Genomic DNA, 26,449 nt, shown 5'->3' with positions numbered 1-26,449 from the left:
TGTGTGTGTGTGTGTGTGTGTGTGTGTGTGTAAAACTACTGCTTCGAAGCAATACTGTAAGAGGTTTGTAATAACTACTATGGTTGTCATATACTCACAGAGGTTTGTAATAACTACTATGGTTGTCATATACTCACAGAGGTTTGTAATAACTACTATGGTTGTCATATACTCACAGAGGTTTGTAATAACTACTATGGTTGTCATATACTCACAGAGGTTTGTAATAACTACTATGGTTGTCATATACTCACAGAGGTTTGTAATAACTACTTTGGTTGTCATATACTCACAGAGGTTTGTAATAACTACTATGGTTGTCATATACTCACAGAGGTTTGTAATAACTACTATGGTTGTCATATACTCACAGAGGTTTGTAATAACTACTATGGTTGTCATATACTCACAGAGGTTTGTAATAACTACTATGGTTGTCATATACTCACAGAGGTTTGTAATAACTACTATGGTTGTCATATACTCACAGAGGTTTGTAATAACTACTATGGTTGTCATATACTCACAGAGGTTTGTAATAACTACTATGGTTGTCATATACTCACAGAGGTTTGTAATAACTACTATGGTTGTCATATACTCACAGAGGTTTGTAATAACTACTATGGTTGTCATATACTCACAGAGGTTTGTAATAACTACTATGGTTGTCATATACTCACAGAGGTTTGTCATTTGACGTTATTCGGCATATAATAGAATTAAATACGGTAGTTCAACGTCTCTTAACAAAAACTCACACATTTGTAAAAGTGCTGCCTTTGACATCATGACATCATGGCTGGCTGTGCTAATGGGGTAACAGCTATAAAATGAGCTTTCAAGATACACTCAGACACATCACACTTTCACACACAGATAATGTGTGCATGTGCAGCCATATGAACACACACACACACACACACACACACAGGTCGCACACCCACACACACAGGTCGCACACCCACACACACAGAAACACACACACACACACACTCACACACAGATGACAGGCAGCGAGTGGAAATGAAGGATTTGGAGTTCAATCCCGTTACATTATGCAGCAGATGGCGTCCAGGCCAAGCCCGGCCAGGCCTCTCCCAGGGGTACACCCAGGAGAGAAGGGAGGATATGGGGAGGAGAGGTGGGTGGGGGCGTGGGGGGTTATGTGAAGAGGGGTGAGGGACAAAGCTGCTCTCTCTCTCTTTAATGCACACATCTATTTATTTTCCTCTCTCTGTGCTTCTCTCTGTTCTATGGGTTAGTGTATGGGACAGTGCACCCAGGCATTTGTCCCTGGCTCCATGCTCAGGCATACACACCACTGCAACGACCACCACAGTCCTCTCCTCTGCTATGTTCTGTCCTCCACCTCTCTCTGCCTCTGCACTCCACCCCCCCCCCCCCCCCCCCCCCCCGTCTCCCAGCCCAGCTGGGTCTGCACCTGAGCTCAGCCACGAAGGGCTCCGACCCCGACTGACCTGGCTTTGAGAGGAGGAACGAAGAAAGGTGAGAACTGGAAAAGGAGAGAGAGGAGAAAGAGAGAGAGGAGAGGGAAGGAGAGACAGAGTGCAAGAGAAAGGAAGAGAGAAAGGAAAGAGAAAGAGGAGAGGGAGAGGGGGAAAGAGGGAGAGAGAGAGAGCAGGATAGAGGGAGTGAGGCCATTGTAATCATGACACTGTAATGGCTAATGGTTTTCACATTACGTTGTTATATTTATGGTCATTCCCGCTTGGCGGTTGATTAGCTCAGTGTCGCTTGTTATTGGGCTCGTCATTCAACACACACACACAGCGGCCTGTATGCCCCCGGATTTTGCCCAAGGCACTTTTTGTTTTGTATTTTTGAATTAATTAAGCTGGCGCTCAAGTGTTGGTCCAGATGTCACTGTGACCTGTGGGGATTATTAGAAATCTGTTTCCCAGATCATTTATGTGGACCAGTTCAAGGAACGCTCAGATCTGGACACATCTTTGACTGTGACACTCAATAAGTTTCAGCAAAAACAGAGAAAACTGATTGCTAATGTAGAGAATCATGGTCTTCTTCCAAAAATGAACTTCATCTACACACCCCGAATATCACCATGTGGTACATTCTGTCTGGTCTCCAATGACCATCATGGATGCCCAGGGGTCACTTGGGGCCCTGCTATCTTCCTGGTTGTGCCAAAAGCACTGTGCACCTTGGCAGGACTCAGAGCCTAATGAACTCATCAGCCAGCTGGAGGGGCTTGGATGGGCTTGGAGGGGGAAGGTTTAGAGAGGAGCACAGGAGGGACTTGGAAGGGGAAGGTTTAGAGAGGAGCACAGGAGGGACTTGGAAGGGGAAGGTTTAGAGAGGAGCACAGGAGGGACTTGGAAGGGGAAGGTTTAGAGAGGAGCACAGGAGGGACTTGGAGGGGGAAGGTTTAGAGAGGAGCACGGGAGGGACGTAGAAGGGGAAGGTTTAGAGAGGAGCACAGGAGGGACTTGGAAGGGGAAGGTTTAGAGAGGAGCACATGGGCCTTCCTGGGTGCTGTGTGCCACAACCACAAGAGATGACAGGCCAAGAACTAGGGATGGAGATGAAAGGATGGAATGGAAAAGAAGAAGGCACATTGGAGAAGTGAAAGTTGGGAAGATGGGAGGAAAGGATGGACGGAGATGGAGGGAGTACATATGTGTCTACTGCAGATGTAGAGGAGCCAGGTGGAAAAAGGAGAGAGGAACTATACAAAGAGAACCAGCGAAAGAGTTAAAGAGAGAGAGAGAGAGAGAGAGAGAGAGAGAGAGAGAGAGAGAGAGAGAGAGAGAGAGAGAGAGAGAGAGAGAGAGAGAGAGAGAGAGAGAGAGAGAGAGAGAGAGAGAGAGAGAGAGAGAGAGAGAGAGAGAGAGAGAGAGAGAGAGAGAGAGAGAGAGAGAGAGAGAGAGAGAGAGAGAGAGAGAGAGAGAGAGAGAGAGAGAGAGAGAGAGAGAGAGAGAGAGAGAGAGAGAGAGAGAGAGAGAGAGAGGGTAAAATGGAGAATGAGGAGACTAGATAAGAGGAAGAGAGGAGAAGAAGATGTAAACACGGGCTCTGGCTTTCTGAGAAATCTGACAAGAAGTATTGAAAATTTTAAGTGGGGAACCATGCTGGGCCATTTGGTGACTAATGGTGCTTTTTCAAGTCTCTACTCTTATGTCATCATGCCTAGTTATGAAAGCTGAAAATAACTAATCTCTTCAGTTTATCCAACAGGTTATATACACATATTCAACATAAAAACACTCAATCTTTTCCTTGTCAGTCTTTAATTCTCTAATAAAACTTAAATCTCCATATTTCCCCTGTGTATGTATCTGTGTATACTGTGCCTTCAGAAAGTATTCATACCCCTTGAATTATTTTACATTTTGTTGTGTTACAGCCTGCATTCAAAATGGATTAAATCTATATTTTTCTCACCCATCTACACACAATACCCCGTAATGACAAAGTGAAACATGTTTTTAGAAATCTGATAATGAAATACAGAAATATCTCATTTACACAAGTATCCACACCCCTGAGTCAATACCTTGTAGAAGCACCTTTGGTGGCTATTGGGTGTCTTTCTGGGTAAGTATCTAAGAGCTTTGTACACCTGGATGTACAGTATTAGCTCATGATAAAAAAATCTAACTATGACAATTTGATTGTTGGTCATTGCTAGACAGCCATTTTCAGGTCTTGCCATAGATTTTCAAGACGATTTAAGTCTAATCTGTAACTTGGCCACTCAGGAGCATTCAATGTCATCCTGACAAGAAACTCCAGTGTATATTTGGCCTTGTGTTTTAGGTTATTGTCCTGCTGAAAGGTCAATTCGTCTCCCAGTGTCTGTTGGAAAGCAGACTGAAAAAGGTTTTCCTCTAGGATTTAGCCTGTGCTTACAGCTGTATTACGTTTATTTTAATTTTTTAAAACGACCTCGTCCCTGCCAATGACAAGCATACCCGTAACATGATGCAGCCACCACCATGCTTGAAAATATGAAGAGTTTTTGCAAAAAGTTAATTGCTTTGCCAATTATTTTTGCAGTATTACTTTAGTGCCTTGTTGTAAAGGATGCATGCCTTAGAATATTTTTATTCTGTACAGGCTTCCTTCTTTTCACTCTGTCATTTAGATTAGTATTGTGGAGTAACTTCAATGTTGTTGATCCATCCTCAGTTTTCCCATATCACAACCATCTAACTCTGTAACTATTTTAAAATCCCCATTGGCCTGATGGTGAAATCCCTGAGCAGTTTCCTTCCTCTCCGGCAACTGAGTTAGTAAGGACGCCTGTATCTTTGCGGTGACTGGGTGTATTGATACACCATCCATAGCCTAATTAACAACTTCACCATGCTCAAAGAGCTATTCAGTGTCTGCTTTTTTTTTTACACATCTACCAATCAGTGCCCTTCTTTGCAGGGCATTGAAAAACCTCCCTGGTCTTTGAGGTTGAATATGTGCTTGAAATTCACTACTCGATTGAGGGACCTTACAGATAATTGTATGTGTGGGGTACAGAGATGAGGTAGTCATTCAAAAATCATGTTAAACACTGTCATTGAACACGGAATAAGTCCATGCAACTTATTATGCGATTTGTAAAGTACATTTTTAACTCCTGAACTTAACTAAGCTTGCCATAACAAAGGAGTTGAATGCTTATTGACTCAAAACATTTCAGCTTTAAATGTTTTATTAATTTCAAAAATGTTCCACAAACAAATACCACTTTGATATTATGGGGTATTGAGTGTAGATCAGTGGCACCAAATCTCATCCCATTTTAAATTCAGGCTGTAACACAGCAAAATGTGGAAAATGTAAAGGGGTGTGAATACTTTCTGAAGACACTGTATGTGTGTCTATGTGTGTGTGTATCCATGAGAAGACCTTTGTGTCCATATGTGTCTCCATGCCTCTGTACGGCACGCCGGCGTCCTGCTGGGAACACCAGATGGTGCAGAGGTCTGCCATGGCGATGGCCACATTCTCACATGGGAGCCCTGGCTCCGGCTCCCACACCTCCTGTTCAACACAGTCCCCCCCCCCCCCCCCCCCCCCCCCCCCCACCCCCAACAGACTTCCCCACAGCCAGAGTCCACCCCGCCGACGCTACACAGCTACGCTACACAGCACCAAGAGCATGACACACAGCAACACAAGGACAGCTCCTTAATGGGCTCACTGTGCCAACCGTTCCCTCCGTTCCCATCTGACGTTGCTTTGGTGTTTGTGTGGGTAGATGCAAATGTAGTGCTGTTAAGTTATTCCCTGGAAATGATGGAGATTGTACCTTCTCTTTTCAATCCACCTTGGAGGTCCTTGTTGGGAGCAACACAAATATGTTGTGACTAGAGGATAGTTTTGCCGACTTGCATTAAAGGGAGAATCCACTCAAAAATGATATTTTGGTATTGTTTTGCATTTTGCATCATCGTGGCGATGTGGCCTGCGACACTTTGCTTCTTGAAAGTCCAACATCTTGATAACTTGACCGCTGACATGCAAAACATTTAGGGACTGTATCAACAGTGGACTAATGAAAAAAACATCAAAAGATTTTACCTGTAACATGTAACAATCAACAAAATAACAGAAAGTTCATCAATCTAAACACAAAACAGCTTCTGTCTAGACAGGTCTTGAAGTTGAGTGACACACTGACTGATGGCCAACTGGCCCAGACAGACCGGACTGAGCTGAGGGTTGGTCACAATGTCCTCTGTCTCTATCTGCAGAGAGAGTCCTCCCAAACAGCCCCCTGTGGCACCACATCTCCTGAGACAACACAACACGATAAACCTCCTGACAAAGTGACTAATCCCTCCCATTTCACCGCTTGCTCCGTCTCACTGGGCCCAGGAACATCGGCGGGAAGGGTCTGTGTGTGTGTGTGTGTGTGTGTGTGTGTGTGTGTGTGTGTGTGTGTGTGTGTGTGTGTGTGTGTGTGTGTGTGTGTGTGTGTGTGTGTGTGTGTGTGTGTGTGTGTGTGTGTGTGTGTGTGTGTGTGTGTGTGTGTGTGTGTGTGTGTGTGTGTCTTCCGACAGGTTTGGACAGGAGAATGGGTGTCAGAAGAGATTGAGAGAGGGCTGAGAATGGGGCTTATTCAAGAGGGCAAATTTCTATCGTCACAGAACGTTCCGATGGAAATGTACAGTATTGTGTACAACAGACATCAGCGTTCTACATTACAGTATATTACCTTTCTTTCTGTAATGTTCTAATAAATTAAGAATACATCACTGAAGATTATTTTGAGGATAAACCAGTCATCTTCCCAAGTCAGTACATCATACAGTATGTGCATTAATTGCCACATCCTTGGGGCAGCCTGTATCTGTGGCTTGGACAGGGGCCTAGGGGGTCCAAGGGGTCCGGGGACCACAGACCGCCACGCTGGTCTTTGGAGCAATTACAGCGGCTCGCTGCACTGCCGCTGTCAGACTGCCTCTGTCCCCTACCCCCTGACATGTCTCCTATAGCCCCACGACCCCTCGCCATACATACCCCCCGCTGCCACTCTCTCTGTGTCACATCTCCTGTCTATCATCCCCTCCACACACACACACAGTCAACCACACACACACGTGTGCAGACACACACACTATACCGGCCCTTTTTACATAGATCTGTTCCTCCTGGCACTGTAGCCAATGCCCTTGTGTGTGTGTGTGTGTGTGTGTGTGTGTGTGTGTGTGTGTGTGTGTGTGTGTGTGTGTGTGTGTGTGTGTGTGTGTGTGTGTGTGTGTGTGTGTGTGTGTGTGTGTGTGTGTGTGTGTGTGTGTGTGTGTGTGTGTGTGTGGCTCCGGGCCACAGCGAGTCAGCCGTGGTCCCCTCATCCTTTTAATCACCTCGTTAGGCGCAGTCAGTCACAACACTCTCTGGTCACCGGCTCTCTTCAGGACCCCTGGCCTCCTGACCCAGTCCTGGTGGTACCACTGGAGGAGAGGAAGAGATCAGAGGAGAGGAGAGGAGAGGGGAGGAGAGGGGAGGAGGAGAAGAGAAGAAAAGAGAAGATGAGGAGGAGTGTGAGAGGATCTGTCATCTTCAACCAGCAACACAGAGAGAGTTTGGTCAGACTGGCACTGCCTGGTAATGCCCACAGGCCCCCTTAAACCAATAACTGGGACTCTGCCTGGCCCTGCAGCTCTAGGCATGACTGTTCTGTATGATGTCCACTCACTGATAACTGTTATCTGTTGTATCAGCCCCTCCATCTTGTTTGACGTCCACTCACTGATAACTGTTATCTGTTGTATCAGCCCCTCCATCCTGTTTGACGTCCACTCACTGATAACTGTTATCTGTTGTATCAGCTCCTCCATCCTTCTGATCCCATTGACACAAGAGATGATGTGAGGTCATCTTCACTGTGACAGTGTATTGATCACTTCTATAGTGGGACTTCACTTGTGTTGATTTTGTAGGTGGTCAACGGTGGGTTTTTTTCTGGCAGGCAGTCATCCTCTTATAACATTGATTGTTTGACAACTGTGTTTGACTATTGATAGTTTTCTTTTCTATAATAATCATGTCAAAATACATTTAACCAAAAACAGAAGAGAAAGAGAAGGATACGCTGTAGATCTAGTATGTTATTATGCTGCGGTCTGATGTTGAAGGGAAACTGTAGACCGTTCCATCTGCTGACAACAGAGGGGCGATGTTAGAATCTGGTTTCTATGTCTATGATTGGAATAGAGGTGGCCCTGTCTTTTATAGTAGAACAATCTAATGGTCAGAAATCGGACTTGAGTTGTCGAAATAAAAACCTAGTTGGAAATATGGACCACATAGCAACAAATCAGCAAAATGCAGTGTATTTCTTTGATTTTATTCATTAATGTTAGACTTCTAATGAAGAACCTCTTGCTCTGAACGTCACGTTTTCTTAACATGTTTCAACCTCAATGTATTATAATTATTTAAGGTCTAATAGCCTAATAAGTAGTTTCAGTCTCGAAGTGAAATAAATGGCCTAATAAATCACCTTTTATAATGTGAACCAATCTTACTGGTTGTTTCAATAAAATAGTTATTTTTTCGTTGATTTGCTTATATATTCATTTAATTAAAAATATGCAGATTTTCATGTTTTATTGTATAGTTCAGAATTTGAATTAATCTGGAAAAAAATCTAAATGTTTAAAGTCCTAATTATCCATTATCGTACTCATCTCTGGTTCCTCTTTGCACACTAACCCCAGAGGGACGACTGGAGGGCTGAGGGGCGTGAGTAGAGAGAGGGAGGTGAGAGGGAGGGGGCGGTGTTAGACAATACCATTCCTCAAATATATTCCATCCCTCCGTTTCTCAAGTAAGCCTTTATTAGTTGGGATGGTTTGGATCTTATCTCTCATAGAAGCCGCGTGCTGGACCCGAGAACGTTCGGAAACCACAGAAGTGGAAAGGACGGGATTATCTTTCGGCTTATCTTTCGGCACACGGTGCACGGGGGCCTTTCTTATCACGGTCATCTCCATCAACAAGAACGGACAAATATCTGCACTTTCAACGAGATCTTATCGACACAACAATCTATTGTTTCCCAGCTGGGTGTTCACAAGGCACAAGATTTTTATCTTCAGAAATATTTATCACATGATCGTTAACTATACCATCAACTATACTATCATCTTCCCAACGAAGTGATATACCACAACTTGAAAATAGATGGTTCTGAGATAAACAACATTTTATGTTTGATTCGACTGTTCACAATCTCAAAAAGTAAACAGCAATTCATTTTATAAGGCTGTCAACAGTAGGCTATAATTCCTGTAATGAATTGGACTAAATAAGATGGTTTGTGAAAAAAACCAAAGGGAAGCACAGAGTTAATTTGGAGTTGGAGTTTACTCCAACAGCTATCAAGAATCATCAGACAGTTGTGTCTCTCAACTGTTTGTTAAGGTAAGTGTCCAATTAACGAGTAGGCCTAAGAAAAAAGACAAAATGTATATGAGGTATTGACCGTTTCTTTATTAGGCCTGTATTACATATTTACAACAAAGTACACAGCTCGTATTTTTCCATTGCATTGTTGATACAACAACATTTTGTGTGGCCGGGTTCAATGTCCAGCAGATGTCAACAATTTTAGCCTGTTTTCGTTGTTGTTCCGTGCTGTCAAGTCATACTGCTCGAGCCAAGCAGATGTGTTCGTCTCACTGTGACAGATGGACGACTTTGAATATGGAATATGTTAATTTTAATAGCATGGTTTCTCTCAATATTTACCATAATTTGCTTTAATATTCTGAAAAATGCAATCTTTGCTGCAAAACAAATCATAAGAACTGACACATAAGTGAAAAGAAAATGGCCTATATTTAATATTTAATGATCTATAACAAAAATCATTGTATAATAAATTATGCATTGGAAAAAATAGAAGTACAAAAACCTATTACAATTTACAGTATTCCCATCACTGTCGGTTGCTTTTGCAATTTCCATTAAGACTATCACATTTCTAAGTCTTTGGCACTTGATCTCAAATGATCTATTTTATGATTATGGTCTGTCTATCATCTACCCCCTGTGACAGGTCATAACAAGACAGGTATGCAAAAACTACTCCCAATCATAATATTGAACGGAAAAGTATTATTGTGTTCACAACATTATACTAAATTAATCAATAATATCTCTCTCTCCAGCTCTTTTTGGATACGAACTGAAAAACATATGAAAAGACTGAAAATGATGCTGAGTCCAGACCAAGCTGATTCCGACCTCGGATGGGGACAATCCGACGCAGAGTCGGTGCTCAACGACCTCAAGGTCGGGTGCCTGTCCGACGAACCAATGGAGGGGGAGGGGAAGACGAGGTCGCTGGCCCAACCGAACCTCAGTAGGGAGGAGAAGAGACGGAGGAGACGTGCGACGGCCAAGTACCGCTCGGCCCACGCCACGCGCGAGAGGATCCGCGTGGAAGCGTTCAATGTGGCCTTCGCTGAACTGAGAAAGTTGCTGCCAACCCTTCCCCCTGACAAGAAACTCTCCAAGATCGAGATCCTCAGACTTGCAATATGCTATATCTCCTATCTCAATCACGTTCTGGATGTCTAGTTGAAATTAGTGAGATACATTTTCAAATGGGAGAATTGGACAAGGAGAATGGAGGGACCAGAAAGAAATATGGGTGATATGGCACTTGTGAAATCGGGGATACATGAAAGTTGCCAGAAAGTACAAAAAAAAGAGATGGGAGGGGGGGGGGGGGGGGGGGGGGGGGGGTGGAGTCTGCAGCCTACAGCCTACTTATCCATGATTTTGAAGAAAATGCCTGTTTGGTATTGCGTTTTGGTGAGGCTGGGTAACCCAGATGAACGAAAGAATGGATGTAAACGAAATGATATAGCTGCTTTATAGACATAGCATAGTTGATGTTCCCATTAAGGAGAACAAGTTCAAATGCATTAATGCATTAGTGCCACTTATGACGCGTACAATTGTGACCTTCATCATTGTTATTTAAGTTTATGGAATTATTTATTTAAATGTGTTAATATTGAAGGTTCTGTTATTTATTTATGTTTATAATAGACTAACGTATTTTATGTAAATGTCCATTGTTTGTATCATTGTATACATGTATATTTTAGGCTGTGATGTTGAACTTCGAAAATGAAGTTGTTGCTCTTCAAATGGCACTTTCTGTTTTTGTATTATACGTAGTTTTTTTTATTGAGTTAGTACGTTACGTGTAATGTACTTTTATTCACGTCATGTCTATTGTCTATCAGGCAACGATAAGCACTTAATCATGTTGGGTTAAGTAAACTCATAAAACGTCAAACTTCGTTCAGTTCCCTTCAGTGTAAAGGGGAAGGAAGTTAATCAAAACTTAACAATAAACTGAAAACGAATTAGCCTACTAAAGAAAAACATCCACACAATTTTAATTCGACTAACCGGATATAAAAAGCAAACATCTAATTGAATGACATCGTTTGTGTTGATATCACTTTACAATTCAGAGGCAAACCTCTTTTGCTGTGACCAAAAATCATTTCAAAATAGTCTGATTTCTATTAAAAGTTTTTATTTCCTTAAAAGCTAGAGGTGTTTATTTATATATCTGTCTCTGCTTTGTATCTCAAAAAACATAAGTAATTTTATAGCGAAGAAAAACATATCTTCTATCCAAAGATTTTTTGTCTCTTCAGGGTTGTGTACTTGTTGCTTTATGCAGATATTTTGTAGTAGAGTTATTGTGACAGCTGATTTTTAATGAACGCATTTTTTATATTTTCCGGTGGTGTTTTTTGATTAAAAAAGGGAAAGAAATACATGGTATTGAGGATTTTCTGTTTTAATTGTAATTTTATTGAGACTAAAACTGGGAATAATTACTTGGGAATCTCCTTTCCAAAAATAGTCACACAATGTTGAAATTAGTCTGCCAGTTGCTCAGGGGGGAAAATCCCTTGCATAATGATTGGAGTAATATGAATGAAATGGACAGTGCAATGGCCTTGATAAAAAATGATTTCAATATTTAAACAGCAGCTGTCGTCCTGGAGGAAAAGCACGACGGTAGCCTAGCCTATTACACTTCCGAAATGGCCTTGATTGACAGGCCTCTATATCTTTCATTCCCCCCCCAAATTCGAATGATAGGCATATACAGTATTATTAAATGACGTCAGTGTGAGCCTATATCCCGCTGATTTGAAATGGTTTACACACACACGATTTAGGCACTGGTCAAGCAAGCAAAGAGAGCATATAGCCTATATGTGATTTCTTCTCTCCTGTGCATGTACTCTGTGCTGCTCCTCGCTAGCTCCTGGCTGAAAGGCGCTCTCCCCAGAGAGGGGGCAGGTGTTACTCCAGACGAGCCAAGACAACCAAATTACTGGCCGTCTGGCACCTCCCGTGGGAAAGAGAGAGGGAGAGGGGATGGAGGAGAGATGGAAATTTATGAGTGAGCAAGCACATCCATGTAATATTGCCAAATATGAGCAAAGATCCAAATCTTTGTATTTATTTCTGATGTATTGACATCAATTCTGCTAAGGCTTGTGGTCTAATAATGTAGGCCAACGCATTAGTTTAAGCTAGCGCAATTACATGATTTAGGTTAGATCAGGCGCAACATTTGCACATGGTGTTTTTGCGCTTAAATCGAATAATATGTAATAAACAAACGAATAAATGAATATACAAAAGTAAATAAATATCTGTGATATGAACATTAAATATGTATGTCAACAAACCCTAGGCGATTTGTACGAGAAGAATTCGTTGAGGTGAGCGGGGGATCTCTTTGGTCAATATTATTAACAGTGATGGGGGGAAAACGAATGGAGAATTTTGTGCAAATCAATGGTTACCTTACATAATTTGGATGCTATATGATTTACTTGCATTAGGAACACCTTTAAGATTAGAGATGTTTTCTGCCTTCAGAAGATGATTCATCCACAATAAACTAAAGCAGAGAAATGACATGTAGGCCTAGCCCTTATTCATTACCCCAATTCTATTACATTACATTGAACCAACCACTGGACGTCCTCTTCAGCCTTGTAAGGAACATGTCCAGACGCTCAGACGCTTCCCAAATGGTCTGTCTTAACGCGAATACCACTGGCACGCTGCACAGTTTCAGAAACATTTGGAACAAAACTTTTATATAAGCGAGAAATCATTTTCAATTACAAAATATACACTTACTGTATGCAGTTTAGGAAAGTTGCACCCGGCTGTATTTTCAAGAACACCGCCTCCAACCTAGACCACACTTCCTCCCCTCCAATTTCTGCTTCAAATGTCTGCAATGGAGCATAAATGGGGTGGACGTTTCCTACCTTGGCTGGGGGCTGTGCAACTTTGTAAACTGCGTATTTGAAATATTCTTTCTCCCTGATGTGAAAGTGATGTATTGCAAGCGAGGATTATTACTGTTACTAAACGTTAAAACAGAGCGTTGGGATTGGAGTTCATTGATCCAGCTGTGGTCCATACATTCTATTGAGAACTCATGGGTACACCCCCTTTGATTGGGTCATGTTCTGATTTATTGTTCACATTTATTGCATATTTTCCAATACATATGAAGTTTGCATAAGCATTTTCCTGTGAGATGGTAAGAACCTTATCCTTTCTCCTCTCACTTGTGCTAACACTTCTTGGTTACCTTTGTACCATGTGACCAGTGACCCCATAATAGTGGGGTCACTTGTGTACAAAACAAGTTTTTAAAAAACATCCCTGTACAGACAACATATACACAACACATGAAATGAGCACATAAGAAGGCCAAAATGGCTCCTACACCACCATGGCAGACTCATTTATAACCTGCATAGGCTCATTCATGAATGGTTGGAGGCATCTCCAAATTGGTTTAGAGCAGGTGTGTCACGTGTACCGATGACCCATAAACCCTATGATCTCTCTCTCAGGGCATCTATGGAACCAAGGGAAAAGTCGAAGGGAAGATCTCAATTCCATACCTCCTCTCTCATCTCCTTCTGGAAGACCTTCTCCTCCAATGGGTTTTGAGAAGGAGACGAGGAAAGAGGAGAAAGGATGCCAGGAGTATGCAATCGAAATCTTCCCAAAGGCCCTTTACATGGGCAACGTGACGTAAAGCACCACGCTGTATACTGGGATCGTGGACCTTTTGAGACACAGAAATAAAACAGCTTGGTCCCTTCCCATCATGCCTCACTTCCTCCTCCAACGTCTCCTCCCCCTCCTCATCCTCCTCCTTCTCCTCTTCTTCTTCTTCCTCCTCCTCATCCACGTCCTTGTCACTATCCTCAGGTGGCTGCTGTAATAAGGGGTGGTGGGGCCTTGCTTCGTATCTCTTTATCTGGGGAGAAGTGAGGGAAATGGGTTTTTGTCATGTCAAGGTCTCTCCTAGTCTTGTCATCAGAAAGGCTCTATACATGCAGAAAGATGTCCTTCGAATACAGTATGTCTGTCTGTCAGTCAGTCAAAGCTTCTTATACATTGGCCCTTTATCATTTCTCTAATTGCTTTCTCCTGCATTTGACCTCATATAAACCAGGCTTCCTTGGAATTACTAACTCAATTGCTGGTAGACTATTAAACAGTTACTTGAATGAATCCCTCTGGTTGTTTATTTAGCAACATTAACATTCTCCAAATGGGATTTAATTCAACAGACTGTGTTCAATTTGGCATGGCCCTGTACAATGGAGAGTATTACATACTATACATGTTTTTTTGCCTGCCATAGTCTCCCAACAGAGATATTTCACATGGTGAATATATTCTCTTCAACCCCAGATAGTAAACCAACCAGCATCATTCTGGCCAACCTCAGCCTCAGACTTCTGTTCAAGCTTATTAGTAGACAGTCTATCTGTACTTGCATTAACTGTAAGGCCATTTGTGTTCCCTTCCCCATCCTAAAAGGTTCTGTTGCACCGCCATCGGCCCCCTTCAATTTATTCTTTACAAACTCATGAGAGCGGAGAAACCAACAGACAGGCAGACAGACAGCCACGGCCCAAACTGCTGTGGGCAGTGAACAGACTGCGAGTGTGACCGGTGCATATGTGGTTGTGTGTGAGAAAGAGCCATATTGCTTCCCCCTTTTCACCGTGGATTATGTAATGGCAGAGGCCTACAAGTGACCATATGTCAGGAAGTGTGCAGACGGCCTGGGATGACTATGACCATTATCAACATTTGGCCGTCCTCTCCCGTTCATCATTCAGGTAGACTCCTTTAAAGCCTGGAGTAGGACAACACACACATTCTTTAATTCTAAGGGGCTTGATAGCTTTGTGTGAATTTGCTAGGGACAAAAAATATGACAACAAACAGCCATATGTTCCCTGTGTGAGGAATAGAGGAACAGCATTTGAGGGTTTTGTACCTCTGTTTTTTTTTTATCCTTTACCTTTCTTCTCTCCACTCTGGATATTATAACAATTATCAATGTTCAAGGCACCCCCCCTCCCATCCTCCACCTCCACTCCTGCTTCCTCCTCTCCTTTTCTCGTCCTCCCCATGTGAGGTGTGTGTTGTGAAGTGTGTGTGGGTCCTTGAAGCAGCGAGCAGCACACAGCAGGACAAAGGCAGGTCCATGTGTTGAAATGCGACCCACGGGATGGGACGCATTATCCCTGCGCACTTCACCAGCAGGGTCCCAGGGCTCGAGCTGGCTCGTGGCCCTTTGTCTCCAAACAGATGGAAACGGGCAGAGAGGCGAAGAGGAGAGGAGGAGGAGAGACACGGGAAGAGATGAATGGAAACGGGGAGGGTGAAAAAAAAGCGAGTCAGTCTGTTCTCATTAACTCTGGGTATTGAAGGCGTCGCGGACCTCACAATGCGTCAGCAGCCCTGGATGGTCCCGCTGTCATTCAGACTCACGCTCCTACCATCTGTACAGTGGACATGTCATAAGGTGTGTGTGCAATGCATACATTATCCAATACTACACGTCCCAATCTGGCACGTTAATATGCCACATTCATGAGCTTTTGAATTTGTTTACGATTTGTTTTCCAATTGTTGTGTCTTTGACGTTTCCAGCTTTAAAAGGATAAACAATACTTTGATTATTTCCGACCACGAATAATGCTTGTTCAGTCCTGGTGGTGCATTTGAGGCCTTCGAAATAGAAATGTGAAACGTTCAATCTAAAATGACACGGAGGATAGAAAAACTGGAGAAAAAAAACTCTGTGCGAAAAGCATAGATGTATCTCATTATAATTGTTCTTGCTCTTGCCCGCACACATGCCCAGACCAATAAAAAAGGAGCACAACCATTTTTCACATTTTGATGGTTCAGCAGGCAAACTAAATTCAAAATAAGCAAATACAAATCATTTGTCACACACACTGAATGAAATTGCAGTGAGAATATCTCATTTAGGTAAAAGACGATTTGGAGAATCCAAGCCAGCCCAAATAACATCCTTGTTGATGTGTGTTCGTGTGTGTGTTTGTGTGTGTGTGTGTGTGTGGTCTCATAAGCTGCATCTCTTTTCACTTCGTCTTCATTTTACATGCTTTAATTTCTCTTTTTTCTTTTTACCAAAATCCCTAAACTCATAAACTGTGTGTCTTCGGGGAGGGATCCATCCATCTTCCGGACACTAAATTTAATGATCTCATGGGCCCACCTTGCATGCTCAATAGAGACCATCTGCACGCGACGCTTACCTTCATGAATAAAAGCAAAATCTGATAGTGGGTGCTGTGACTCACGCCACACGCGTGCCTAGTTAAATGCGAGAGCTTGTCTCGCACATCCATAGAACTGTCTAATCAGATGAACTGCTTTCACTCAAAATTATTGATTGGTGAGGGGACGGGTCTCTTTTGTCAACTTATGCTGTCCCATTTAATGAAGTAATGCTTACTTGAGAAAACCAAGAAAATGTTGTTTGCGAACTTGCAATGATAATAAATAGCCAATATAGCTTGTTCTTGTTGCTGTTAGCCAGTGTTTCGAATTAGTTGAAGATGGTCTGTAGGATAATTTTTTTAAATTCAAAAACATTGCGAAATATGACACAAAATGGTTCACGTGTTGATTATCAAAGTATAAAATTAAAGTAAAACATAAACTATTCAATTGTAAAGGTTATGTTATTTATCCATCCTTGTCAACATAAAACGAAAACATCTCAAACCCCAATATATTTTAAAAACAAGAACAGAACGTGGTCTCAGTATCCCAATGGCAATTCACAAAAGCACAACAGCTTGTGCAGTGCTGCACATAATACCGTAATGAAACTGCACTACTCTTATATGGCCAGAGCGGGGCGCACTAACCTTAAAATCTGAGAAAACCCAATGCTCAACTTAATGTTCTGTTATAATGAGGTGTCCAGGCTATTGACCAAACATGTCATATAGTATCAGGGATTGACCTTGACTAATGTGCGGCAGGTAGCCTAGTGGTTAAGAGCTTTGGTCCAATAACTGAAAGGTTGCTGGTTTATATCCCAGAACCAACTAGGTGAAAAATGTATTCTTGAGCAAGGCACTTAACCCTAATTTCTCCTGTAAATTGCTCTGGATAAGACTGTCTGCTAAATGATGTAACTGTGTGATGAGTGAGTTTTAGGAGCATATTGGTAGTCTTATGCCTTTTTGTTTTCACCTCATGTTTCTATCAAAATACAGATAAATAACCCTGATGATCCACTTTTATCAACCTCGCCATTCATTGAAACTTAGAATAACATTATGTACTTGTTAGTAATGGATAGTTATTTGGTCAGTTAAACCTCCTTTCCCCAGCCTCTGTGTTTGCATGGCCCTCAGTGGGGAGGGACAGAAAGGAAGGGTCAGGGGGTCATGTCCCGGTCATGACCTTTATTCTCTGCTGAGGGGAGGAGGTATTTTTGGAGGTGGGGGGCTGAAGAGGCCAAAATACACATGCTGTCATCACATGATGTGACCTCTCTGCTCAGCAGCTTTGTTGTGTTAGATTTTATTTATATTATAAATGAATAATACACTAAACCCGTTTGGAACAGTTCCTAGTATTTCCTGTTCCACGCATCTGGGTGGGGGAGAGGTGAAATAATTGAGAATCGATTGGTCTTCAGAGCAGACTCCTTGCCAATGAGGTGCTCTGAGGGTATTTTGCAGACTGACACATCATTGACATCATCTGACCTCGACTGGCATAGAGGCTCTGGAGGTCTGAGGGGGAAAAAACAACACATTATTTACATTCCACCTTTAAGAGCCAGCGCTAAGGCTTCACTGAGCTCTTTGTTGTCTTTCACTGACTGGAACCAAGCACCCTGTGTAAGGTTCTGTATTTCTTTTCTTAGTCAACCTTGTGTTCTGTTTCGTTGTGTTCTTGAACGTAGCCCTGTTTCGTTGTGTTCTTGAACGTAGCCCTGTCTTTCATTTTTGTTCATTGATTTCACCTGTGTCAGTTACTCACCTGGTCTCATCAGCTCCTTATTTAGTTCAGTTCATTCTGTTTGTGCCTTTGTGAGGTATTGTTCGTTTTGACTCTACTAAGCATTTTCCTAGCTTGTTTGTGAGAACCAGTTATAGCCTTCAGTCCTAGGTTTGATTCACCTGCCTGTTTGCCTACCTGTGTATGACCATTGCCTGCCTGTGACCACGATTCCTGCCTTCTGCGAAGGCGAAATAAACACGTTGCGCTCTGCGTGTGAATCTACAACTTTTTCTCCCTGAGTACTCATTACACCCTGTACTCATTACACCCTGCTATATCTCTTTAGGGTCCAATGGACTGCACTGATAACACATGATGCTAATCACTCATCTGCTTTGTTAATGTTGCAATGAGATAAAACATGATGGTACTCAAGCAAGAGGATGGCACTTTATATAACAGGATACATTTCATTATTCTAGAATCTATATAATGGGATAAGCCTCGTGAATTCACCGCCCACAACCACAGGGCTCTCCAGAGGGTGGTGCAGTCTGCACAACGCATCACCGGTGGCAAACTACCTGCCCTCCAGGACACCTACAGCACCCATTGTCAAAGGAAGGCCAAAAAGATCATTAAGGACAAGATCCACCCGAGCCACTGCCTGTTCACCCCGCTACCATCTAGATGGCAAGGTCAGCACAGGTGCATCAAAGCCGAGACTGAAAAACAGCTTCTAATCTCAAGGCCATCAGACTGTGAAACAGACATCACTAGCACAGAGAGGCTGCTGCCTACTTACAGACTTGAAATCATTGGCCACTTTAATAAATGGAACACTAGTCACTTTAATAATGCCACTTTAATGTTTACATATCTTGCATTACTCATCTCATATTTATATACTGTATTCTATACTATCTACAAACTAATTTGCACAACTAATTGCACAACTATGCCGCTCTGTCATTGCTCATCCATATATTTGTATATTCTTATTCCATTCCTTTACTTAGATTTGTCCGTATTAGTTATCTGTTGTGGAATTGTTAGATATTACTTGTTAGATATTGCTGCACTGTCGGAACTAGACGCACAAGCATTTCGCTACACTAACAATTAATATCTGCTAACCATGTGTATGTGACCAATCAAATTTGATTTGATTTGAATGTTCATATTCAGATGAATACATTACAGTTAGGCTAAGTGCATATATGACTTAAAAGCAGTGGTGACTCCCTGGGCTAACCCCCGCTTCAGCGCCCCCCACAAAAAAAGCACCATTCTACACTAACTGTAATTTTTATTCAGACATTTGGAACAACACAAATAAATAATCATAACATTTAAAACTATATAAATATATATACAAAAATAAGACTCATAAATATCAAAAAGTAACAAAGACAAATAGAAACATATTGCAGTATATAAATACAAATAAAAAAGAGAATTGAATTATTACACTATTACCCTATTGCTAACAAAAAACACAAATAAAACTAAATTGCACAAATCCTATATCACACAAATACACAAATAGAATAACACACTTATAAAGAAGAGAACCTGATTATTACACTATTGCACTTTAAACAAGAAACACACAAACTAAATTGCACAACTAATTGCAATACTAATTGCATTAGTACTGTACAAAGTTAGAGGTGGGCTATTAGATAGATTCCCCCGCTCCCCCTACCTCGGGCTTCCAGTGGGGAGACCTGAGGTCAACATACCCCCGCCCCCACCCCATCTCATACTTCTGAGTGGGAGACCTTCCCAAGCAGTGGCCTGCCTAGCTCACAAACTAGAATCAAGGCGCCCAATCCGACAAGGTTAATTGACCCACAGTCCCAGGCCGTGACATGAAATCATTGACGGGACGTGCAAATGAGCGATAGAAAACCGATCGCGCAAATGTCACCTTTCAGAATATTAATTTATTATTATTTTTGTGCGGGCGCCCCATGCCCGGAAAGATGCCGCCAATGCCTAAAATCCGCCACTGCTTATAAGAATACATTGCATTTAATGTGCACTTCACTGAAAACATCCACCGGAGGTAGAATGTTGTTTTACTTTGCCTTGTTTCTATGGCACCAAACCCTAAGCTATTTGCACTCTCCTGTCACTTGTCCCACTTCAGCCATTTGTGACATGTCCACCTAACAGAGCCGAGCTGCGGGTGTTCCTGACACTCACTGAAGGTTTGAAATGTGGATGTGAACTGGACTCAGAAATGAATTGCAAACACCTGTAGCCTACTTGTCAGACAAGTAAAGAAAATTTTGCTAAGTCATTTGGTGCTGCGGTTTTATCCTATTTGACTATATTTGCATTGTACAGCTTACTGTAATCACTTGACAGTTCACAGCCATCACCATTCCCCCCTAGCGCACCATTGTCGCACTACACTTTTTCCTTTCTCTCATCATGTAAGTGCTGCCCCCTGTACAACGGCTTGAACCCGGGCTGGTTCCTGACTGTACCGTGTGCTTGAAGGGAGAAATATGCCATTTACATTTCTGGATGAAATCTCTTCTTGGAATGGTTTACCTCCAGTGAAGGTGAGTAGCCGTGCGTGAAACAGTCAGAATTCCAACGTCTGCATTCCACGTTGAGGAGTTGTTCGTTGTATTTTATGAGTGCGATTGAGCCCGATGTAAACTGGGAGTTTGGTTGGCTTGTTCCTGCTTGATGTAAGCTACACTACTAATTATTTTTCTTCGGTGGAAATGTGTTATTATTTTTTTTACAGATAGGCAGGCCTACATTGTATTACAACAGTACAACCTACGAGTAACCGTCCTTGTTTTCTAATACGCTACATGAGCTGTAGGCTACATGTGGAGAGAAAATGTGTTTTAGAATTCCCTCAATCTAAAGGACTGCAGTCAGCCAATGTAGGGTGTAAAGTTAACCCTTGAAAGTCATGTAAAGCAGGAGTTAATGTTTTCTAAAGCGTTACAAATAGAATGACAACAATCGCCAGTTTTTCAATTAAATTGATTCAATAATAACATAACTCAAAAGTCTCAAACAAATTTTCAGACTTAACTTTGAACCACTTTCTGCACACGGTTGACTGAACTACAAACGAATTCGGTCTGGCCACCTTGTTACCATCAGCCACAGCGTTGCGCCCCCAGAAACAATGTTGCACAATGGTTCATTGATATCATTCACGCTCGTGCCGACAGTTTCATTTCATAAACAGTTCTCCTTAAACATGAAGTTGCTCCTTAGTGTTAGTGAATATTTTGGTTATTGAACCAGCTGTCTGGGCAGGGCTCAGGAGGCCTTGCAGAGACCAGGGAGTTTCCTATGGAAGTCTGCCATTTGGGTTACAGGTAGGATCGGGCAGTGAAACATCTGTATAGCTCTACTACAGTCTGAATATGCTGTTGTATGAAAATGACAGTCCAATCCGAAAACTAGCACTTTGCATTTGTTAGAGTAGGGACTAAATTGGTAGAATTCACATGATTTGCCTTCACCACATGCTTGGTGTTAGCCAGGCTGTAGTATAGGTTTAACAATGTAATGCAAAGTGCTACCTGAACCTTATGGACTGTCAGTGTTTTGTATTCTGAATGTAGTCTGGCCATTTTAAGAACTTCTCGCCAATGAGGTAGGATTTTGTTGAAACATTGTTCAAGACAGTGTTGTATAAATTAATAGATTCATAATAATCCAACATTTCATTTGGGCGTTCTAAACTACGCGGAACTTGGAATATGTTACATAGTGGTGCCATTGAGTGTCACCCAGACCTGAAAATCCCAAAACATACAATAGACCGGTATGGTAATTCAGCTGAACAGACCGTGACAGACCACAGTAGATGGTATACCTCTGTGTTGAATAAACAAACCCAAACCAACACATTTTCTCAGTGTTTAATCATTTGCAGACTGTGTGAATAAGATGTAGCTAACCTACCTAAATTCTCTAGATGTTCAGATGGAATTGACTCCAATATGCAGCTCTATTGAAACTCCACGTCTATGAGCATTGTACAGACTAGCAGTCTCGACTCCCCCACCCCTAGTTGCAGTAAGAACCAGGATGGTTGGTTGGTGGTAGTGCTTAGGAAACGCTGAACAATGAAACTGCCTTTGTGTTGTAAAACATGACTGACACAACACTCACTTGTGAAGACGGATATATCTTCCTGTCTGACCATGAATAATTCACAGATCCATTATCATATCTTTTATCTGTACACCGAGCCTAACGTCAGAGAAGTGTGATTTATAGGTCGTTTCCTTGTGGGATTTGAACATGTCATCCTCCTGCAGCTCTCTCCATTCTGGTAGGCTAAATGGTTTCTGTTTGTGCGTCTCTTCACGTCGGCAAAGAGAATATTTGAAAGCTGATGACATGATAACTGTCATAAGCTCCTCGTGTGAGTGACGGCGTGTGAGTGATCGTCAACATGGATGGGGAGGGATACTGCCCCTGTGAGAGCTTTAGGTGTAGTATTGTGGTCTTTGTGTCGGTGATCAAGAGAGATGTGATGGCAAACCAGGTGGAAGGAGTAGTCACCAATCAAGTGCCTCAGCTCAGCTACAGAAGTACAGAGAGACAGAGAGACAGAGCTGCATCCTGGGAAAAGTCCAAGAGGACATCTTTTGCCATAATCTTAGATGATGTGCAACATACAAAGTACATACAACAGCAAGAAGGGGGTTCTTCATCTTATCTTATTTTAATCCAATATGCTTGGAAGCCAAAGTGCTGCAACATTACAGTAACAGGCTACACCTTGGAAACTAGGTATTTTATTACGCAGTGCTTCCTCCTGTTTTCGAGTTTATCATTTTAAATAGAGAAATCACAGCTTAATTATTATGCTTCTCATGTACTATGAGAGCTGTCTCTCTTGGCTCTAAGGCTGTGTTTAGACAGGCAGCCCAATTAGGATATTTTCTTCCAGACTATTTGGTATTTTGACCAATCGCATCAGTTCGTTTCACATCAGATCTTTTTCAGAGCTGGTCTGATTGGTCGAAAGACCAATTAGTGAAAAAAAAAGATCAGAATAGAGCAGCCTGTCTAAAGTCCGCCTTAATAACCTGTGGTGTCTGCCTCTCTTGTGAGTCCCAAATGGCACCCTCTTCCCTTTTTATAGTAGTACTTTTGACCAGGGCACATAGGATGCTGTATTCCCTATATAGCCCACTACGTTTGACAAGAGCCATATGTGTCCTGGTCAAAGGTAGTGCACTATAAAGGGAATAGGGTTTCATTTGGGCGATTTGTTTCTCTGCATCTCTGACACTAATGAATGGCCGGGGGAGAGGGAGACATTCTGGAATGTTGATGCTATTAATGGGTTCATTTGCTCCATGGACAGCATCTCGATCACCATGTGATCCCGAAGAACACATTTAGTCGCTGACTCGTGTTTCTTCCCTCGGTCGACTCCCCTCCTCCGGCGTCTCAGATGAATCATGTTGTTACCTTTTAGCTGAATAAGTTGTCATCTCTCCCGTGTTCAGCTTGTCTTTCATTACGCTTGTGTTCGCTTGTAGTTAATAGAGTCCAAGTAGATTTTTACAGTGAGAAGTATGAGGGGGATGTGTGTGTACGGGTATGCATATGTACATGCATACTCAATTAATATTGTTTCATGTGAAAAAACACAAACAGGACAGGAAGGGACTTGCCTCGTTGGGAGCTGCTTGGACGAATGTCAGTGTTGTCCTTTTGTCCTCCAGTGATTTGAACGCTCCTCTCTGTGTCTTAGCTAAAGGTCTTAGTTCCTCACATCCGCACCACCACAACAGAGCTGTTTGCCTCTGATACGTATGGCCTAGCTGGAATACCAGGCCAGTGCAACGACTGTTCTATTCACTCTGTCAGAGGAGATGGGTTAGAGACCATCTTTGACTAATGAAGGTCAGACATATCATTGGCTGGTAATGATGATGAGCTTTTAATAGGTCCTTTGTTTATGTTGTGGTGAGGTGTGGGAGGGGCTCTGTCGGGCGCACAGCTGTACTTCCTGGTCACAGGCTAGCACAGGAGACGGCTTCAGTCAGGGCTCCCCTTTGTTGTTGAATACCTGCCCCGGTTGGCCGAGCCTTGTGCTTAGACTCGGTCACTAGAGAGAATTAAGCTGTCTTTTTGGGAAAGTACAGTAGCCTAGTTTCTCTTCCCCAGTTTGGGAGAGAGTCCTATCTCCTATTAAAGGCTGTGAGTAGTGAAGGATCTGTAATTAGGCTATCATATACAGTGGGATTAGATTACTGTCTTTGGAGCCGGAAGCTTGGTTGGAATTACAAGACCAATCTGTGGACTCACTGTCGCTGTGGAAACCATGAATGAACAAACTACCTTTTACCGTAAGGATGAAAAAGGCAATAAAAATGTAATTTTTTTCACAAAAAATGAGCTACAGGACCTCATCGTTCCTGCGTTGCTCTGTTATCACCAGACTGTTACTACAACCTGCTCTGGAGGAGGAAGGATGTGTTAGATGTGCTGTGGGGGGTCTTGAGGGTCTGTCTGGGTTTGGATTTGGTTAGCAGGCACTTGATGCGGCTTTGTTAGTGAGCATGCTGGTTAGATGGTTGTTCTTTTGTTTCTTTGCTCTGATGGTGTGCTGCCGCATGTTTGTCATCTTGTGCGTTTCACTCGAGGGTATTTACACTCCCGCAGTTACTCAAGCATGAATCCCAGAGTCGTGTGTGTGTGTGTTTCTACCCTGCAGATCAGTCCTTATGCCACCCTGCAGACCAGTCCTCATGCCTCTCTCTCCCAGCTTTCTGAGGGTGTGGTCCTTCATAGTGAGAGGATGTTTATCCAGTGTAAAGAGGAAGAGAGCGGCTGAATGGTGGAAGATTAACAAGGAGGCTGTCATTGGCAGGCAAACGCCAGCTTGTCCCGCCATAGACCAAATCAGAGGCAGGCCAACGCTGCTGGCTTCGGCTGCCGCGGATAACCTGACGGCTTCCCTAAGTAGTGTGTGTGTGTGGGGGGGGGGGGGCACAGCGGCTTCAGCTTTAGTGCTGCACGGCCACTGGCACCACTCTAAGTAAAGACCAGGGACCAGATTAGTGTTTCCCTTATAGATCTGTTGAAGACAGCCCTCAAAGCTGTCTTCAGTCACCAACATCTTCAATTGAAACCCATTTCGGCCAAATTCGTTGACATAAAGCAGCTTAGCTGGGCTGTTGGGCAGGTGGTGACTGGAAAGGTGGTTGTGGTATTCTCTCTCTGACCCCCATCCTGGCAGGGACCTCGACCCCATCTATTTAACCCTGTTAATCCCTTTCATCCCTCATTCTTAAAAGGATTAGCACGGGAGATGAAAATGCCTGTGATGCTCTCTGCAGAACCAGCCTTATTTACTCTGTCTGTGCTCTGTCTGTGCTCCTGTAGCAGTACCCTGCCTTTACCCTGGCTGGAGTGTCTATAGTCTGTCTGTAGTCCTCAACCCAGGCCCTCTGCCTTATCCTAGCCACAGAGTCTGTAGCCTTGCCTTACCCTGGCTAGAGTGTGTGTTGTCTGTCTGTAGCCCTGCCTTACTCTGGCCAGAGTGTCTGTAGCCCTGCCTTACCCTGGCCAGAGTGTCGGTTGTTTGTCTGTAGCCCTGCCTTACTCTAGCCAGAGTCTGGATTGTTCTGCCTGGTCTTTTGACCAATCACATCAAATATTTCAGTGCTGATCTGATTGGTCAATTAGTGAAAAAAAGATCAGAATTGTGCTACCTGTCTAAAAGCAGCCTTTCTGTCTGTCTCACACCAGAGCTATTTTGCTTGCCTAACTGGCACATTGACTGGCTGCTGGCTCATCAGTAGAAAAGAACGGCTTTAGAGAGGTTTGTCATCATGTTGTTAAGTATTCCCTCCGATGATTCAGACGTTTAAAAGCGTGTCAGCAAGAGTGCTGTCAAAATATCCAGACTTTGTTTGATAGAACTAGCTTTCTCAATCCCCATGTGCAAGCATACACACACACACACACACACACACACACACACACACACACACACACACACACACACACACACACACACACACACACACACACACACACACACACACGATATGGGTCACTGTTTACATTCACCCCAAGTGCTACTAGTTTCTAGTATTTCTCTAGTTTTCTTTTCTAAGTGGCAGATAAGATGGCACGGGGCAGTATCTTGGATGAGCAGTTCTTTTCAGTGAAATGACTGGAACAAATGTGGTTATGAAAGCAGCGGGATGAAAACAGAGGGAGTGCCCCAAGGGGGAGTTTGAGCCCTGCTCTACTTCCCATGGCTTCAGTTGTGACTGCTGCGGTAGTTAATCAACATGTTTAATGTGTGCAGAAGTGCGCTTTGCTTGTGTAACCGGCTAGCTAGTTAGCGGGGTGCGCGCTAATAGCGCCGGTGACATCACTAGCTCTGAGACCTTGAAGTAGTTGTTTCCCTTGCTCTTCAAGGGCCGTGGCTTTTGTGGAGCCATAGGTAATGATGCTTCGTGGGATGCAGTTGTCGGTGTGTGCAGAGGGTCCCTGGTTCGAGGCCAGGTAGGGGCGAGGAGAGGGACGGAAGCAAAACTGTTACACTTGAGATATT

At 42.9% G+C, this 26,449-nt stretch overlaps 2 protein-coding genes across 4 annotated transcripts in view; both read left to right on the top strand.

The window, feature by feature from the left end:
- The first annotated feature begins 8,298 nt into the window (after window positions 1-8,298).
- LOC139532285 (helix-loop-helix protein 2-like) lies at window positions 8,299-10,213 on the top strand. Its single transcript, XM_071329704.1, has 2 exons — window positions 8,299-8,913; window positions 9,663-10,213. Exon 2 carries the CDS (start codon window positions 9,691-9,693, stop codon window positions 10,072-10,074), a length of 384 nt encoding a protein of 127 aa, XP_071185805.1. The 5' UTR covers window positions 8,299-8,913; window positions 9,663-9,690; the 3' UTR covers window positions 10,075-10,213.
- Window positions 10,214-20,235: 10,022 nt separating this feature from the next.
- Window positions 20,236-26,449, top strand: part of LOC139532284 (vang-like protein 1) — a 41,966-nt gene continuing 35,752 nt past the window's right edge. For 2 of the 3 annotated variants that reach the window (XM_071329703.1, XM_071329702.1), the window contains exon 1: window positions 20,308-20,444. The gene's annotated coding sequence lies outside the window, so the exon portion shown is untranslated. Of the gene's footprint in view, window positions 20,445-26,449 lie in introns of all 3 variants that reach the window. The other variant, XM_071329701.1, reaches the window with a different exon arrangement.

This window comes from Salvelinus alpinus, chromosome 10, assembly GCF_045679555.1.
Source record: "Salvelinus alpinus chromosome 10, SLU_Salpinus.1, whole genome shotgun sequence".
NCBI lineage: Eukaryota > Metazoa > Chordata > Actinopteri > Salmoniformes > Salmonidae > Salvelinus > Salvelinus alpinus.
The sequence above is the reverse complement of the archived record's forward strand: the minus strand, read 5'-3'. Positions and strand labels throughout refer to the sequence as shown.